The sequence below is a fragment of the Agelaius tricolor genome, unplaced genomic scaffold, assembly GCF_023055355.1.
Source record: "Agelaius tricolor isolate 1412-34295 unplaced genomic scaffold, bAgeTri1.0.p SCAF_17, whole genome shotgun sequence".
In the NCBI taxonomy this organism is placed as follows: Eukaryota; Metazoa; Chordata; class Aves; order Passeriformes; family Icteridae; genus Agelaius; species Agelaius tricolor.
In genome coordinates, this window is record NW_027269277.1 from 11,191,743 (window position 1) to 11,208,002 (window position 16,260).

Consider the following 16,260-nt stretch of genomic DNA (forward strand, 5'->3'; position numbering starts at 1 on the left):
CATCTTGATCTTCCAGGGACAGCCCTCTGCCTGTTTTCCAATCTCCAATGCAAGCTGATAGCAAGTGCATCAAATAAAAATCATAATTTGGCCAGCTTATCAAAACAACTATAAAACCTGAAAGAAAGTAAGCATGGAGCACAAGTCCTGTGAGGAGCAGCTAAAGGAACTCAGGTTGTTGGGCCTGGAGAAGAGAGGCCTGATGGAGGCCTGACCTTATTGCTCTAGAACTACCTGAAGGAAGGTTGTGGCCAGGTAATGAGGAGCAGGACAAGACAAAACAGCCTCAGGTTGTTTCAGGGGAAGTTTAGTTGAACATTAGGAAAAATTTCTTCACTGAAAAGGTGGTTAAGCATTGGAACAGGCTGCCCAGGGAATTGGTGGAGTCACCATCCCTGGAATTCTGGAAAGCGCATGCAGGTGTGGCGTTCAGGAGCACGGTTCAGTGACGGGCTTGGCAGCGCTGGGTTGGTGCCTGGTTCCCTGAGCTGAGGGCTCTTGTGAAGCCCTGCAGGTGCTGTGTGGGGTGGCTGCTGCAGTGGCGTTTGGCACTGACGCTGTTTGTGCCCCTGCAGGCCTGGCGGAAGCGCTGGTTCGTGCTGCGCAGGGGCCGCATGAGCGGGAACCCCGACGTGCTGGAGTACTACAGGAACAGCCACTCCAGAAAGCCCATCCGCACCATCGACCTCAACGAGTGCCAAGTGCTCAAGCACTCGGGGCCCAACTTCATCAGGAAGGAATTCCAGAACAACTTTGTCTTCATCGTGAGGACCACCTACCGCACCTTCTACCTGGTAGCCAAGACTGAGGAGGAGATGCAGATCTGGGTGCGCAACATCAGCCAGATCTGTAACTTCGGACATCTGGCAGATGGCACAGGTAGGGTCACGCTCATCTTGGAGGCTGGGACAATGCCCAGGGGTGACAGGCATGGACCTTGCTGTCAGGCTGGGCTGGTGCAAGAGGACTGGTTCCTGTAGCCCCACACAGACTGAGATGCTGCTTAACCCTGATCTCAAAGTTCTCACTGCTGCTGGGTGGAAATACTCACTGGCTGCCTGGCCTCACTTTGATGAAGCAATTCTTCCTTAATATAAGAAAAGGTGCTGTTTATGTGAAAAGCTGCCTGAGTGTTATCTTCTGGGGCCATTTATTTCATTATGTGTCCTGTATTTATTTAGTTAGGCATAATGTAAGACACCTGTTTCAGGAAAGCATCCTGCACAACTCCCATTTTCTCAGGCTTTGCTGGGTGTGGAATGTGCACAGACTTGGGTGTATATGCCTGCACATAAATCAATGACAGAAATACTAAGCTGCCTTAGTCTGTTAATAAGAGAAAACAAAGAAAAGGCAGAGGATAGGAGTGTTAGAAGTGTGTGTATAGACTTAAGAGACAATCCTGCCAATGAAGAATCAAGGCAGCTCTTTTGCCAGGCCCTACACCTGTATATACTCAGCAGAGTGAATTTCTTGAAAAGCTGCCAAGAATTAACCACTCCAAGATGGATGTAGCCAGTAATTAAAGTGGGGACCTGTACCATCATTAACTTACCTTTTAAATGAGACAATCAGGCTCAGATAACAGCAATCTGTTTTTCCCTTGACAATTCCAAGGGGCAGATAGAGCAGCAATTTGAGAGTTGCAGAGGAAGTGAGTCAGAATGAAGCCTTCAACGGTGATAAAAGGCAATGCAGGAGTAGAAGAGGGGGCCATGGAGGGCCAGGAGCCCTGGGGCAGTAATGTGTTTGGGGGTATCATGTGTGGCCAGGCAGTTTATCCTTCCATGATCTTTGTGCTGCTGCACTCAGAGTGCTGCTGGTGCCTGCAAGTGCTGCATGGCCACACCATTACCAAGCAACTTGATAAGAAACAAAAGGCTATGGGAAAGGTTTTATTTTAATTTATCATGGTTCCTGGCATTGCTTAGCTGCCTTTTGAGTAGTGTCTTCTGAGGGAAATGGGAGTGGCAAGAACACTGCAGTGGTCCTGTTACAAATGTGATGTCTGTTCTTTTCCCATTCACTTCAGAAACCACCATGAAAACTTGCTGACAGATTATGTGTCAGTACAAGCTGCCCATGAATACAAATTTCAAAGTAGCTCTGGTAGGGATTGGATTTTACTGCCCTTTGGAGGCTGGATGGAATTAGGGATATTCAGTAACCACCTCAGTAACCTGAGTTGTTGCTCTTGGATTGTTATTTCTGGTGCAGGTTTGAGATACAATTTTACCAATTACTCTGAAATTAAGGTAAACCCTTCTATGCAAAAGAGAAAAATATTTTTTGTCTCTAAATGTGTAAGCAGCCTTCTCTTGGGCACTTTGTGAGGATGTTCATGGGGGATGTGATCTGTGGCAGAGGAGCTGAGACAGTGGCTGTCCCAGACAGATGCATTTACACTGGGAAATGCCTTCTCTGTTTTGCTGGTGCAGTGCACTATTGCTTGTAAGACTTACACATGGACAACACTCAGAGTGTTGCACATTGGTGTTTCTCTCTGAGCAAAGAGTGCCAGTGTGGGCACTGATGGATGAGAAATGACAGCTCCTGCAGCAGCAGTTGGGAAAGCTGACACTCCAGCTTTCCAAGGCAGATATTACCCCCCAAGAAGTTCAGCACTGCTGAGCATTTGCCTTGGTTCAGTACAAAGTCTGGCACTTGAACTTGCAGCCCTCATCAAGGATGGTGTGAGCTAAGCCCCCAGACATGCACTTACTGTGTCTCTAATGCCAAATAGCTCCTAAGAGCTTCTATTTATCCTGCCAGTGAGCTCAGGTCTGGGGTGTATCCAGGTCAGGCTGCCAAGCACATCCAGATCCTCTGATTTAAATCTGCACAGCTCCAAAAATTGCACATCACATTTCAAACAGTTGCTAATTGCTTCAGCTTTTCAGGATCTCCTAAATTCTCCAAAAGCCTGTAGGTTTAAACAAATTACCCTTTAAAATTAACATTAGAAAAGAAAAGTCCTATTAAATGCCACATGATTTTTTAAACTTAAATGCTAATGCTTTAAAAAATACTAGTCCCTGCTATGAGTCATATCACTCTTAATCCGTGCATCACTGAAAATTTGCTGTGACTGAGGCCAAAACACAATCTGCTGCTCTCTCTGCTTAATGCCCAAAGTGTAGCCACAGGTTTATGCAGTGACTCAGCTTTAAGGGCTGTCCTGTTGTTCTCAGTCCCTTCCAGCAGCAAAGGATGGACAGCCAGGCCCCCAGTCCAGAGGTGTTGGCAGCCAGATGCAGAGTGAAGTTACAAAAGCTCCTGTGAGCACAGCTCTGTAGTCAACAAGAGAGGGGACAGCTGGGAGGCAGAGATGACATGGCAGCTCCAGGCAGATGTCAGGAAGCACCTGGGAGGGTGGCTGTCAGGAAGGACTTGCCAGCAGCACTCACACACTGCTGCCACCAGAAAGTGCTGCTGGCTGGGCTGGAAATGACAGGGAGCTGGCACCTTTGGGGAGTCAGCTGGAGGAGAGAGGAAGAGGCCTTGCTCCTGGTTTTCCTACCCTATCTCAGCAAAATCCTGCTTCCATCTTTGCTGAAACCTCCCAATAGAACCTTCATTCCCCAGCCCTACAGGATCCATGGCCATGCAGGGGACTGAGAGGATGCTTGGCCCAAGTGTCTGGGGCAGGGGAGGGGTGAAATGAAGTGGCTGTGGGGCACCAGGGGCACAGCTTATCCCATGTGCAAGCTGAAGCTGTGACTAATTGACCCAATCCAATGTGCCAACTTTTCACTGGAGAAACTAGTGGGAAGGTTGTTTAAGCAGTTTCATTAGGAAGCCTTGCTGTTATTATTTCTACCTTGGCATGTCAGTGCAGCCTTGGGGGTGGTTGATGTGAGAGGAACACCCCTATTCCACTGTGTCCCTTCATGGCTGTTGCACCACAGCAATTCTTGGGGAGGGGGGTTGGGTCCATAGCAGGAGGGAAAAGCCCTCTGTTTCTCCAAGCAATGGCCCTTCATTGATGGGAGAAGTCACTGGGGAAGATGCTGTGCAGCCTCTGTGGTGTCTTTCTCCATAATTGCAGGGCAGAAATGTTTGGTGTTAGTAGCCACCAAAGCAGTTATTTTGTCAGCTGGAGCTTGCTGTCTCTGGCAAAAGGGATGGCAGGCACCAAACCTATTCTCTGCCTTCTCACTGTTGAAAGTAGCCATGCATAATTTATTCTGCCCAGCTGCTGCCGTGGTAGTTTTAATGCAGACGATTCGGTTACCAGCAGAGCTGGCAGGGACAGGAACAGTCTGTGAGGAGCTGGCTGCAGGTCCCTGAGCCCCTGAAGGTCAGGAAAGGGCAGGTCTGTGCTGTCCCCACCCCTCCCTCCTGCTCACAACCGTTGCCATGTGGTCTGCAGCTCACAGCCTTTCCTGATGGGATAATCCATGGCTAAGCCCTGTGAGTACCAGATGGAGTTCAGGCCTGTTCGTTCTCTGTGTTAATAACTCAGAATGTCATTAATTTCTTTCTTATGTGTTGTGGCAGTTTTAGTTGTTGGTTTGTTGGAGTTTTTTAAATGTAGTCAGATGGTGAAGTGAACATGCTTTTCTGAGATCCCATGGGAGTTAGCCCAGTGTGTGTTTGATCATTGTCAGCTTGCAAGACAGCTCTGAGTCCTAGATTGAAAAGCAGAGTTGCTGTCTGAGCCAGCACGATGAACAAAAGTTATTTTTCAGATGGGAAGGCTGCAGCCCTCAGCTCTGCTTTGCAAATGTGAAACCCTGTAAAAGCCAGATGATCACTGATGAAACCCTGCTGCTATAAGCACCTGCTCAAAATTAAAGCAAATCCTTTGCTTACATTTGAATTTAAGCATGTTCTTACATGCTTTGCTGACCTGAGGCCCACCACTGCCCAGATCTCTGAAGCTAACTGGAGGAAGCAGCAGGGAGTCCATAGTGGGAGACGGGAAGGAAAGAGGCAGCTCCCTCCCAAGTTGAAAGGGATGAGATGTAGGATAGTGCAGGGAGGGAAGATCAGCTGTTTTATTCTTCTTCTGCTATCAGGAAGGTGAGGGGTGAAGCCTGCTGTGGTTGGTATGGGATCCTGCATCGCTGGAATCATGAACTATCCTCAGTTGGAAGGGACCTGCAAGGATCACCAAGCCAAACTCCTGGCCCTGTACAGGATGGCCCCAAGAGTTGCACCATGTGCCTGAGAGGGTTCAGTTTGTGTTTAGTCATGTGCTGTCGAACCACCCAAGCCCTGGCAGTCCTCTCCATCCCCCTGGTCTGCTTGCATGTGTAGCCAGCACCTCCCAGGCTGAGAAGTGACTACAGCAGCCCGGTGCAGTGCCAAGGCTTGTGCCTCTGTTGAGGCTGGGACTAGATTGGACCTGCTGGAAGGTCTCAGGACCTCATCACAGAGTGCAGGATCTGGGGCCAGGACACATGCGGCTGGTCAGGGGCTGGTTCCCAGCATTTCCATCAAGTTCTGGATATCAGCATTACAGAAATCTGCCATCTTGCTGCACGTTGAAGGCACGTTAATTCTCAGTGTGGTTTTATCAGCAGTTCCTGGTTTCTTGTGTTTGTTTCTGCTGTGGGGTTTTTCATTTTGGAGAAGGGTTTGGCAGCTTTGCTTCAGGCAGTGTGTGAGCCAGAGAGATGGGCATCCACTGCCAAGCCCTGCAGGTGCCAGGGACCCAGTGAGCACTGCCCCATCCCCACACAGCTCTGGCCAAGGAACTGCCATGCAGCCACCTGAAACTTCATTAGAGAAATCATATTCCCTAACTGAGGACTTGTGCTCTTGGTGCCACTGTTTGAGCTTGCTGCCAGGAGCAGCTGCTTTGTAAAGACACCCTTCCTACTCCACAGCTGCCCCTTGTGGGAGGTCTCGATTGCACTTGATTTTTTGAGTTGGAATGCCCCAAAAGCTTTGTTTATTTTGACTCTGTGTGGCTCAGCCATTGCAGGGACAGAGTCTGGGAGAGGAACAGAACCAGACTTCTCTGCTGCCAGGCAGTGCTCAGGCCAGATGAGTGTTTCAGCCACAGGCTGCCACTGAAGGATGTTCCTGGTGGTGTGAGTGGGCAGCCAGCTCTGGGCCAGCCCCACTGCCTGCAGCCCAGACCCCCTCCTGTCCCACTGCCATCCCACTCTGTGCTGGGGACACTGGAGTGTTATGCCCAGAGAAGGTGGCACTGAGCTCAGGCTCTCATGCTTTGTGACCTCCAGAAACGTAGTGTCACTTTTCCCAGCAGAGCCAAGAGGCCTCCAGCTGGGCAGTTACAGCCACAGCACTGCTCTTGTGGTTTGGTGGCCAGCTGAGAGAGGCACAAAAAGCTTGCAGACAAGTTCAGAGTTTGTCTGGCTACTGCATGAGCTGGAAAGCTCAGCTTTGTCTACTGAGATCTAGAAAGTGGCAAGAAACCAATCCCTTTCCTTGTCACCATTAAGTTGAAGTGTTGAAGATGGATAATTAATTATTTGCATTAGATACTAAAAAAATACTTGATAAAACAAGCTGCTGTGCCTCAGCTCTTTCTTCAGCAGAGTCTGTTCTTCATTGCTGGCTGCAGGAGGGGAGAGAGGGACTTCAGACCAAGCAGCCTGCAGGACATTGATAGCCTGGGGCAGGGGGAGCCAAATCAGGCTCCCCTCTACCCAGAACCAGTGTTTGCCTTGACTCTCTGCTGCTCTGGCATAAAACATCCCTGGTGCAAAAGCAGGGTGGTGGAAGCCAGGACAGTCAGAGTTGTGCCTCAGCCAGGCCATCCATGTCCATTGCAGGTTCTGTGGAGAGCCTGTCTCACACGACCTCGTCCCCACAGCCCTCGCCGGCCGCCTCCACCCACGCGTCCCGCATCGCCGACCCCTCCTTCTCAGTGGAGCCCGCGGCTGCTGCTGATGCTGCTGCTGAGGAGACCCCCAGCGAGTCGGGCTCTGTCTTCCTCCCTGACTACCTCTTCCTGTCCAACTGCGAGTCGGGCAAGCTCAGCCACAACAGGTGAGTCTGGGCTCTGCCACATGTGTGGGGCTGGAGCCCCCCTCTGTCTGTCCAGGCATGAAACACAGCCCCAGGGAGCCCTGCCACTCAGAGCTGGCTCCCAAACACAACAGGGGACCACCAGCCTAATCCAATTTACAGGGTGCTTTTCATAGCACAGATTAGTGGTTGAGCATCATACATTGGTCTTGTCCCTTTCCAAGATGAGTGGCTGAGGATCTGACATGCAGCCTCCCCCCAGACACCTGCTGCTGCCCAAGGTGCCCCAGCCTCCAGTCCAGCTCAGAGGAGAGGGACAGATCTTGTCCCAAACTGGGTGGTTGGGTGTTGTGTTTGCTGTATTCTTACAGCCAGGAGAAAAGGAAAGCTCAGGTCCTGACCTCTGTCTCCTTGCAGGTGTGACAGCTGGTCAAATTCAGACAGATCTCTGGAGCAAACATCATCAGACGATGTTTTTGTTGACTCCTTGCAATCCCAGCCCTCCCTGTACCTTGTACAGCCAACCAGCGCCGTGCAGCAGGTCGGAGCCCCAGTGGCAAATCCCAGCGTGGTGTCCAGGAACACAGACATTAGTGGCCCATGCAGTGACTTTTCCTCCTCTTCCCCGCTGCTGGGGACGCCGCTGAGCCCCGAGTTTCAGGCTGACAAGAGCCAGAAGGCGCTGCCCTTCGGGGTGACGCAGCTGGACGTGCTGTCCAACACGCCGCCGCCGCGGCCGCCCAAGCCCACGCACTTCTCAGACCGGAGGGGAGAGGAGCTGGGGGCCCTGCAGAACGGCCACGCAGGGATCTGCCGGGGCCAGGTCGCTCTGGTGCCCAGAAGGATCTCCTTGTCCAGCCTGGACAACATGAGGAACTGGAAAGGTGAGTGCACTTCCAAGAGCAGCAAAGCAGCACCAGTGTGATGGAGCTGCCCACATGCACAGAGTGGTTTTGACTTCCTGTTGTGCCTCGCTGTCCTCCCCTCTGTGAAATCTTACACCACCAATGTAACACCAAGTGCTCTTTCAAATGAATTAGCAAGCAGGATTCAGTCCCTTAGGTTTGCTCCTGCTGTGTAGAAGCCTCTCAGTATGTGTGCAGATGGGCAGCAGTTTGGCTCTGATCCCTTCAGGGTGCCTCATGCCTTGCTAATTTTCCCCCTTCCTCCTCAGAAGAGAAAGCAGTAGAAAAACCAAAATGAGAAGTCAGCCACTGAGTTGGGCAATGCCAGACTCTGTTAATACAGGTCAAAATGTGAGTTTGCATATGGGAAATGCCTCTGGAGCTGTGCTGCTTTGCTACACCCAGTCTGTTCTGTGAGAGCTGTGTGTCTTTTCACAGCTTAGAGTAAAGACCAGGAAGTCAGGGAGACACTGGGGATGGGATGTAATCCTGGCTGAACCAGAGACTTTGCGTGTCCTTGAACAAATCCCACTCTGTCCTTGCACTTGGGTCAGGGCAGTCTGAAAACCTGCTGCTACAGAGCAAGGCAAGGCTGCAAATTCCACTCTGAGCTGAGCTGGCTTTTCCACTTGCTCCTGAAATACCTTTATCACAAACAGGAACAACAGTCAAAAGCCAGAACATCATGGTGTCATAAACCAGCATATGCAGTATGAGAAAACTTAATTACATGGAGCCACAGAACAGAGGGAAGCAGCTGGAATACCTGGCTGGAAATCATCAAGTATATTGTAGTGATGTGAAAACCTTCATTTTTGATGGGGAAAGAAGTGTAGGTTTTTAAGGGCAAGCATCGTTTAGACTCCTGCAGTTTGAATGACCAGAGAATGTGTGGGGCTGTTAGATCTTGCTCTTAAAGATGAGAAACTAAAGCAAGGAGATATCTGCTCAGTCTGTGTACAGACAATTCTTGGAAGGTTTCTGGAGAAACACCCATCAGTGGAATTGCTATTCTTAATTATCAGCTACATTTGGTTGCTCCCTGAGAGGTGCTGCTCCAACACAGCTGGGTTATGATCCTCCAACCCAATTTACACCAAAATGTCTCTAAGAAGATTATGTGGCCAAATGTCATGTTGTGCTGCTGTGCTGCAGGGTTGTCTCTGCCTGATGGGGGCAGCAATGAATTAATAAGTGCTGCCACCTTTTCTTACCCTAAGTGTAGCTGAAACCGTTTTGAAGGTTAAACTCTGAATTAAAATGTGTTTAACAAGAAAGATCAGAAAAATAGAGGGAGAAAGCAGGAGCTCCTCACCAGCTTACCCAGTGAGTGCACTCAAGTTATTAACTTAATTTTTTGCCCTGCTAACCTGCAAAAGGTGCACAGATGTAATTAGCCCAGGGAGAAAGCAGCCTGAGCTAGTGGAAGTGCCATGAAAGGAGGATGAGCTGTGAGGCCCCTGTATCCTGGCACCTGCCACAGCCTTGTGCCTCAATGTCTTTTTGCCAAAATAAATAAATGTAGCTGTCCCAGGACAGTGACTGTGTCTATCTGAAGATGTATCTGCACTAACAGAATTGCTTTGTTCTTGTTTAGCCCTTTTGGCTGGTACCACAAAAATGCCCCCAGTTGCAGTACTGACATTTCTACCATAAGAGCAGGGAATGGATTAACATGGTTGCAGGGATTTGAGGCACTCCCACAGAAAAGCCATTTTCTGCACAGAAAATCCCTTTTCAGAAAAGGATGGTGGTTGTAAGCATCTCCCACAGCTGAATTTCTATGTGCTGAATGCTGGATTTTAGTTTCTTTTGGCTTTTGTTTGGAAAATAAAATTGACCAAGACCAAGGCCCACCTGCACAAGAAGACTGGTGATTGTCTCCATGATCTGGCTGTTCATTCCCCATCACCTTGAGCCCCTTGCACCACATCAGCCCTTCTGGATGAAAAAACAAAGAATTTTTCTCCTACCATTAAGTTCCCCCACACACCACTTTCTGTACAATAACAATTGCTTCCCTGGCACCTTAAAAGGCTTTGAAATAAATATCCAAGAAAAAAATATCTATAATAGCCCCTTTTCATATAATTTCCCCAGTTTGACAGATGGGAAAACAGAGAACAAATAGAGCAGGAGCTGCATTTAAATTCTTGCTTGCTTGCTCCCACACCAGCCTTTTTTCCCAACTGTTTGTGATACAGGAGGCATAAGTTGCAGCTGGATTATACATGAACAGGTTCCTTGGTTTCATACTTAAAATAGATGTAATCACTCTTGAAATGCTGCTGAGTTGGATCTGGTCTTAATTGTCATTGTATTTCCTCATTTAGGAGTTATGGAATCTTTATAAAACTCCAATTATTTTAGAGCCATATGTTTTTCTCCAGAATTATCTCTGTAAGGTTGCACTGCCTTATCCCATTTTTAATCACTTTTTTTTTCCTCACAGCAGACATGGAAGGCAGTTCCCTAAGAAGTCGAGATAAGAGGCTTAGCTTGAATTTGGTAAGTACTCTGTTTGCACAAATTTAAAACAGAAACTTCCCACTGAATCATTTCACATCTGATACTCAATCATTCCTCTCCTCTGTTCAGCAGAAGAATTTAAAAAATGGAAAAAGTGCCTAGCTTTGGGCAACTTCAGTGCTGGCTGCTTTGTGGCTTCAGTCAGCCTTTGAGAGAAGAGGGAGGGAGAGGCCTCAACCCTGAGCGCCCCGATTTTAAAGCAGATGAAGCTGGGTCTGTTATGCCAAGGGTTCCCAGTAGCCTCAAGAATTAAACTGTTGACCAGTAGCACCAGGGCAAATGGCTTATTCCTTGAAAAGGGGGTCTAAAGAAGCCTATCCCTCTGTGGTCCTGAGGGATATCTCTTCTTTAGGACATGGGAAAATGCCTGCTCTCACAGTGCCTGGGATTGAAGGCTCTATCAGTCCACAGCTTCCTGCCTCAGCCTGTGACAGGCACAGCTCTAAGCAGCACCATCTCACCTCACATAGCCAGTCTTCAGCCTGGGGCTGGATGTTGTCTTCTGCGGCAGATCCTTTGCTGGTGCTGGGCAACTTTTATTTTTCTACTTTTTGAAAGCTTGCAAGGATTGTAATCGCTCCCTCTCACCAGTCAGCCAGCACTAACCTGCACAAAGCGATTTCCTAATGCTAATTCTCAGTGATCAAAAATGAGCTGTAGGTCTGGGTTTGCTCTCTTAGGTTCCACATTTGCCAAAGTCTTGTTCATCAGGTGTTCTCCTTTCAGACTTTTTTTTATATTCAGGATCTTGCCTCTCACAGCAGTAATTCTGACCTCATTCTATAGGTCAGAACTGCTGCTGTGAGAGGCAAGTGCAGCCTCGCTGAAGTTGGATGATTTAACCAATGAACTCCCCAGTCAGTTCGGTTCTAGTTTCCAGCAGTGACTCGTGAAGCTCAGTGTGGACTGCTCCAGAGCTCTGGAGGGTTCACCTGAACGCACACGTTTGTGTCCTGTCCCATCAGAGCAGTGCTGGGCTCAGCTCAGGCTGGGAGGTGGGGGGCTGGCTGTGCTTTAATGGAGCCCTTTCTGTGTGTCCCTGCTGTGCCCTGTGTTCCCAGCAGCTCCCGGCTGGGAGGTGGGGGCTGGCTGTGCATTAATGGAGCCCTTTCTGTGTGTCCCCGCTGTGCCCCGCAGCCGTGCCGCTTCTCCCCGCTGTGCTCGGCGGACAGCTCCGAGGACAGCTACGTGCCCATGCGCCCCAGCGCCTCGCCCTCCGCGCCCGCCTCCGACTGCTCCCCCGACGGCTACATCCCCATGAGCCCCGGCTCCGCCACCTTCACCTTCCCCGTGGTCAGCACTGAAAAACTCACCAGCCCCTTGCCTGAGCTCCCCTCCGACGTGGAGCCCCCTCCGGTGAACCGGGACCTCAAGCCTCGGAGGAAGTGTAAGCCCTGACCTGAAGCGCAGAGCCTGGGGGTGCTGCTGGTGGGGACATGGGTGACCTCCTTGGACAGTGTCCTTGGCATGTCTGAAAGCAATTCTCCCTCTAGAGGATGGGTTGAAATGCTGCACGGGTGACTTAGAGCGCTGTAGCCTGGGATGTGCTTGCAGGGTGGTTTGTGAGTGAGGAAGAGCTTCCACGGCTGCTTCTGCAGTCCCAGCCCAGGGGGCTGTGTAAGAACAGTGCCTGGCTCTCACTGTGACTGCAAACAGCCAAGAGGACCTAGCCTGGGAGAGACAGCAGGCTGCATCCTACCACTCTGAGGAATATGCACTCCTGTCTCACCAGCTCTCTGACCTGCCAGGAATGGGACATCCAAACACTCAAGTACTCAAACTTGGTGTGTTGGCTGTGGGTAAACCTCTTGGGCAGGCACAGCTGTCTTAGTTTAATCAGGAATTTTCTGCAGATGCTTTTGCTGATGGTAATTTTCCACTCCTGGTTTTCATGGCATGTCCAAAATCTGGGTTGCACTTTTAGAGAATATGCTGGGTAAAATTCAGCTTTGAAGTGGGGAAATTGCCTAAACCTAGCCTACAATAAAGCTCTTGGGGTTGCAGAACTACAGGGTTACTCAGAAATTGGTTCAGGCAGTGGTACTATAAAGTGGGGACGGATATTTAGACCATTACCATGAAGAAAAGCAAATTCATATCCTTTCTTAAAGGGCCTTGAGAATGGTGGGCACATGTACATTGAGTGGTGGCAGGGATGGCCCTGATCCCCATGGATAGGACCTTTTTTTTGAGAACACAATCCAAAACCTGTTATCACCTGTAGGCTGAACCAGCCTCTCCAAGGCAGCGTATACAGAGCATATTTGGGGCAAGTGTATGTATCTTGTGTGGCATTTGGTCTCTTTATGCCCACTATATTTATTTTAGGGGGATTGGAGGACTTTGCTTTCCAGCACTGACCGAAGAGGTCACTTGTTACTGATTTCCTTCTTGGTTATGTTCTGTGAAATACTCTGTTAGTTTCTTTCTGTTAATACAAAACTGCATTTTTCTAAACAGTCTGTACTTTTCATTGAAAACATAGTTATTTTCTTCTTTCTTACAGCACGACCACCTCCTCTGGACTTGAGGAACCTCTCCACGATCCGGGAGCATGCTGCTGTGACCAGGATGTGGACTGTGCCTTAGTAAGTCAACAAGCAACCTGCCATTCCAATCTTCTGAGCATCAGCATGGAATAGAGTTAAAAATAACTTACCCCATCCCACAAGAAAGATTCCTGGCAAAGTCCACAAACAGAAGTTCCCCAAGGTTCCTTCAGTATCCCCCAGGCTTTTGCTCTGAAAAGCAGGGCTCCCTTTCACAATGGGCAGCTCCAGAGAATTCAGTGTTGTGATTTGAAGGTTCCTTTTAACCTGGAGCTGGTCTGCACTCTGGTGTGGCTGCTATGATGTCTAAAAGCTTGGCATGCCTAAACTATGATAGAGCCATTTTTGCTTCTTAAAATTATTATGGCAAAGTAGAACCAGATCAGATGAAGAGCTCCCTGAACTGTAGACTGGGTGTAGAATTCTGCACTGCCACACAGCAGTCCAGACTTGAACTTTTGGCATGATCTTTTGTCACTAGAAATTAGTTATTGGTAAAACAAATGCTTTTGATCCCGAAGCCCAGGTAGTATGAACAGATGATACTGTTGGGCTCCAAGGGCAGCAGAAGACTCATCTTCAGGGAACTTGTGAGCAGGAGAGGCCTTCAGCCTGCTGGCTGGGGTGTCTTGGCACAAAAAAAAAAAGCAGCTGTACTGAAGTGTGTGTGTAAAAGCCAGAAATTCCCACCAACCTCCTCTGCACACCCTGGGCACTCCAGAAAATGTGGGGTTTTGCTGGCATGAGTGCCAGACAGGGCATTTCCACTCCCCCATTTCAGGTTGTCACGTGAAGGGCAAAAGAGACACAAGATGAGCAGTTTCTCAGTTGCAGAGCCCTCTCTCACATCCAGCCCAAGGCTGGTTAAGCCCCTTGGCAGTGCCTGTTAGGGAAAGCCAATACCCTGCCTCCCCAGCACCCCTGCCAGAGCACTGAGGTTAATCAGTGCTGACACAGTGCAGAGTCCTGAAAGATAATGAGCTTAGAGTGAGTTTGCATGTTTTACACTAACAAAAATAAAAAAGAAGTTATGCCCAAAACTAATACAGCAAAAGGAATTATGCTGTTCATGCACAGAGAGGCCATCTAATTTCCTATTAACCAAGCCCATTGTGCTTGCCTGTGGTAATTTATTCACCATGCACCTCTGAGAGTTGTGTTCATGGGAGAGATTGCCTTGTGCAAGAGCTGAGTCACAGCCATCTCCACAGCACGGGTGGCAGGTGTTGACACTGTGCAAAGCCAAACCGAGTTCCTTTGCATGTGCCTCCAGCAGCTGATTAATTCACATCAGTCTCCAAAATGTAGATACCTGCACAGCCAAGTAGCTGCCCCCATCATTACCCAAATGAATGATAGCTCTGTGCCTCTTGGTAGAGAATTGCTTCAATGTTTTATGGTTTGTTGTACCAGATAGCAAACTTTCATAAATCCCAGAGGAAAAAATCAACAAAATCAGTCAGCAATATAGCACACTATTTCTAGAACTAAGGAGTGGCTTTGGACATCCTCTCCACAAAGGCTGCAGCCTTAGTGTGAGTTTATTCACCATATGGACTGTGTCAGGCTTTGGCTTCATTTCAGTGCATCTGTAAGATGCTTCCTTAACCTCTCCTGTGTTTTTCTTCATAGCAATCGAATGAGCTTTATCTCACCAGAAAGAGACAGTATTAATTCAGCAAGAATATTTGCCAATTCAGTTTCCGGAGAAGAGGAAGAAAGTTACATTCATATGGTAATGTCATTTTCACACAGCCATCCTTTGCTTTATTCTGCTCTGTCACATTGATGGAGAATGCAGAAGTTTGTTTTCTAAGAAAAAAAACGTTGAGGAGGTTTGTCCTTTGCCTTCTGGTTTGTTTCTTTTTTTTTTCAAATGATGAAATGGTTTTAAACCAAAGACACTGGGACCAATTTACAGAGAGATAAGGGAAGCCCTTTTCCTGCTCTGCAGAACTCAGCTGTTCGCCCACGAATGTTGCTGAACAGTTCCAAGAGATCACAGGGATCAGCCATATTTACATGAGAACTCATTAAGACAAAAGAAAATTAAATCTTTTCACCTTTTTAAAGTGTGCCTTGCAAAATCTCCTAGGAAATAACAGAAAGCCGTTAGTGCACTTCCTAAAGAAACACACCAAATATTGTGCAGAAACAGAACTCCCATTAAAGTCTCATTGCTTCTGCTTTGGCTGGTGGCACTAACCCCACTTCCCATCCCATGAAAGAAGAACATCTGGCTTTGTGGCTTCCTTTTTTTCATTTACTCTTTAGCCATATCTTGCAAAAGATCAGAATCTTGTTTTACTTTGAATTTTAGGTGGAAATGGATCTCAAATCCGTTCATCTGAACCAATGTCTACAGATCTGCTTCATAGCCAAAGCCCAATACCAATAGCTATAAAATATATATTGCAAAACTGACAACAGTCTCCATAAATCATAGTTTCAAATTTTAACCCACATCTCTACCAGACTGAAATCTGCTCAAGAGGGCACTTCCAGTTGTAACCGTTCCCTATTTGGTTTTTCTAGTCTAGAAAAACCTGACATATGTTTGTGGTTATTTGTGATTTTAGGAGAATAATTGTCAGTTCCTGGATTTTAACTGAATTTTCACCATTTCTTCAAATTCATTGAATGATGATGTTCAAGTGGGCACCTCTGCAAATCTGAGCATTCTGAGGGCTTGGATCGAGAAGCTGGGCACAAGCCCTTCTTGATAAAATTGAGTGTAAATCAGCCTGTTTTGACTTTTTTGCCAGAATTATCAGAAGAAAAATGTTCTCACGATTTCTTTATCCCACAATTATCAGTGTTATGCTGTGGTTAGTAACCAAATGCACCCTTGGCTTAGACAGAGGGCCCTGACTGTTCTCATTCACATTCTGCCAGGTGAATCTCCCAGCTGTGATCCTGTTTCCTTCTAGGATCATGTTTTTAGAGCATTAAATGTTTTTCTTCTTTCCTGACAGGAACACAGACAGGCCACCTCTCCATACAGTGGTGCTTTTCCATGGACAAGGAAATCTAACCTTGATTACTTAGCACTGGATTTTAACTCTGCTTCCCCATCCCCTGTGCAGAAGGTAGGAGTCATCAGAAAAACCCCACAGCCTCCTGCCTTTTTGTCTGCTGGGAAGAAATCCAGACGCAGGGTTGCATTCTGCTAGGTGCCCCGAGTGCCATGATGAAGCCAGTCCTGTTTCCAGCTGACTGTGTTTGTGTCAGGCCCAAGATTAACGTGACAAAAGCATGGTGAGGGTGCTGAGGTGTCCTTAGTGTGGCTCACAGGGATGCTGCTAACATGAGCTCAGCCCAGGGTATGAGAC

General features: G+C 48.2%; 1 protein-coding gene across 3 annotated transcripts in view; it reads left to right on the forward strand.

Moving 5' to 3' along the window:
* GAB3 (GRB2 associated binding protein 3) overlaps window positions 1-16,260 on the forward strand; it is a 65,948-nt gene that overhangs the window by 44,546 nt on the left and 5,142 nt on the right. For 2 of the 3 annotated variants that reach the window (XR_011681573.1, XM_071442437.1), the window contains exons 2-9: window positions 576-879; window positions 6,750-6,966; window positions 7,363-7,829; window positions 10,303-10,358; window positions 11,517-11,766; window positions 12,886-12,967; window positions 14,561-14,663; window positions 15,904-16,017. Coding sequence is in view for 2 of the 3 variants with exons in the window: in XM_071442437.1 (XP_071298538.1) it covers window positions 576-879; window positions 6,750-6,966; window positions 7,363-7,829; window positions 10,303-10,358; window positions 11,517-11,766; window positions 12,886-12,967; window positions 14,561-14,663; window positions 15,904-16,017 (1,593 nt within the window). In the remaining variant the exon portion in view is untranslated. The remainder of the gene's footprint in view (window positions 1-575; window positions 880-6,749; window positions 6,967-7,362; window positions 7,830-10,302; window positions 10,359-11,516; window positions 11,767-12,885; window positions 12,968-14,560; window positions 14,664-15,903; window positions 16,018-16,260) is intronic. The other variant, XM_071442438.1, reaches the window with a different exon arrangement.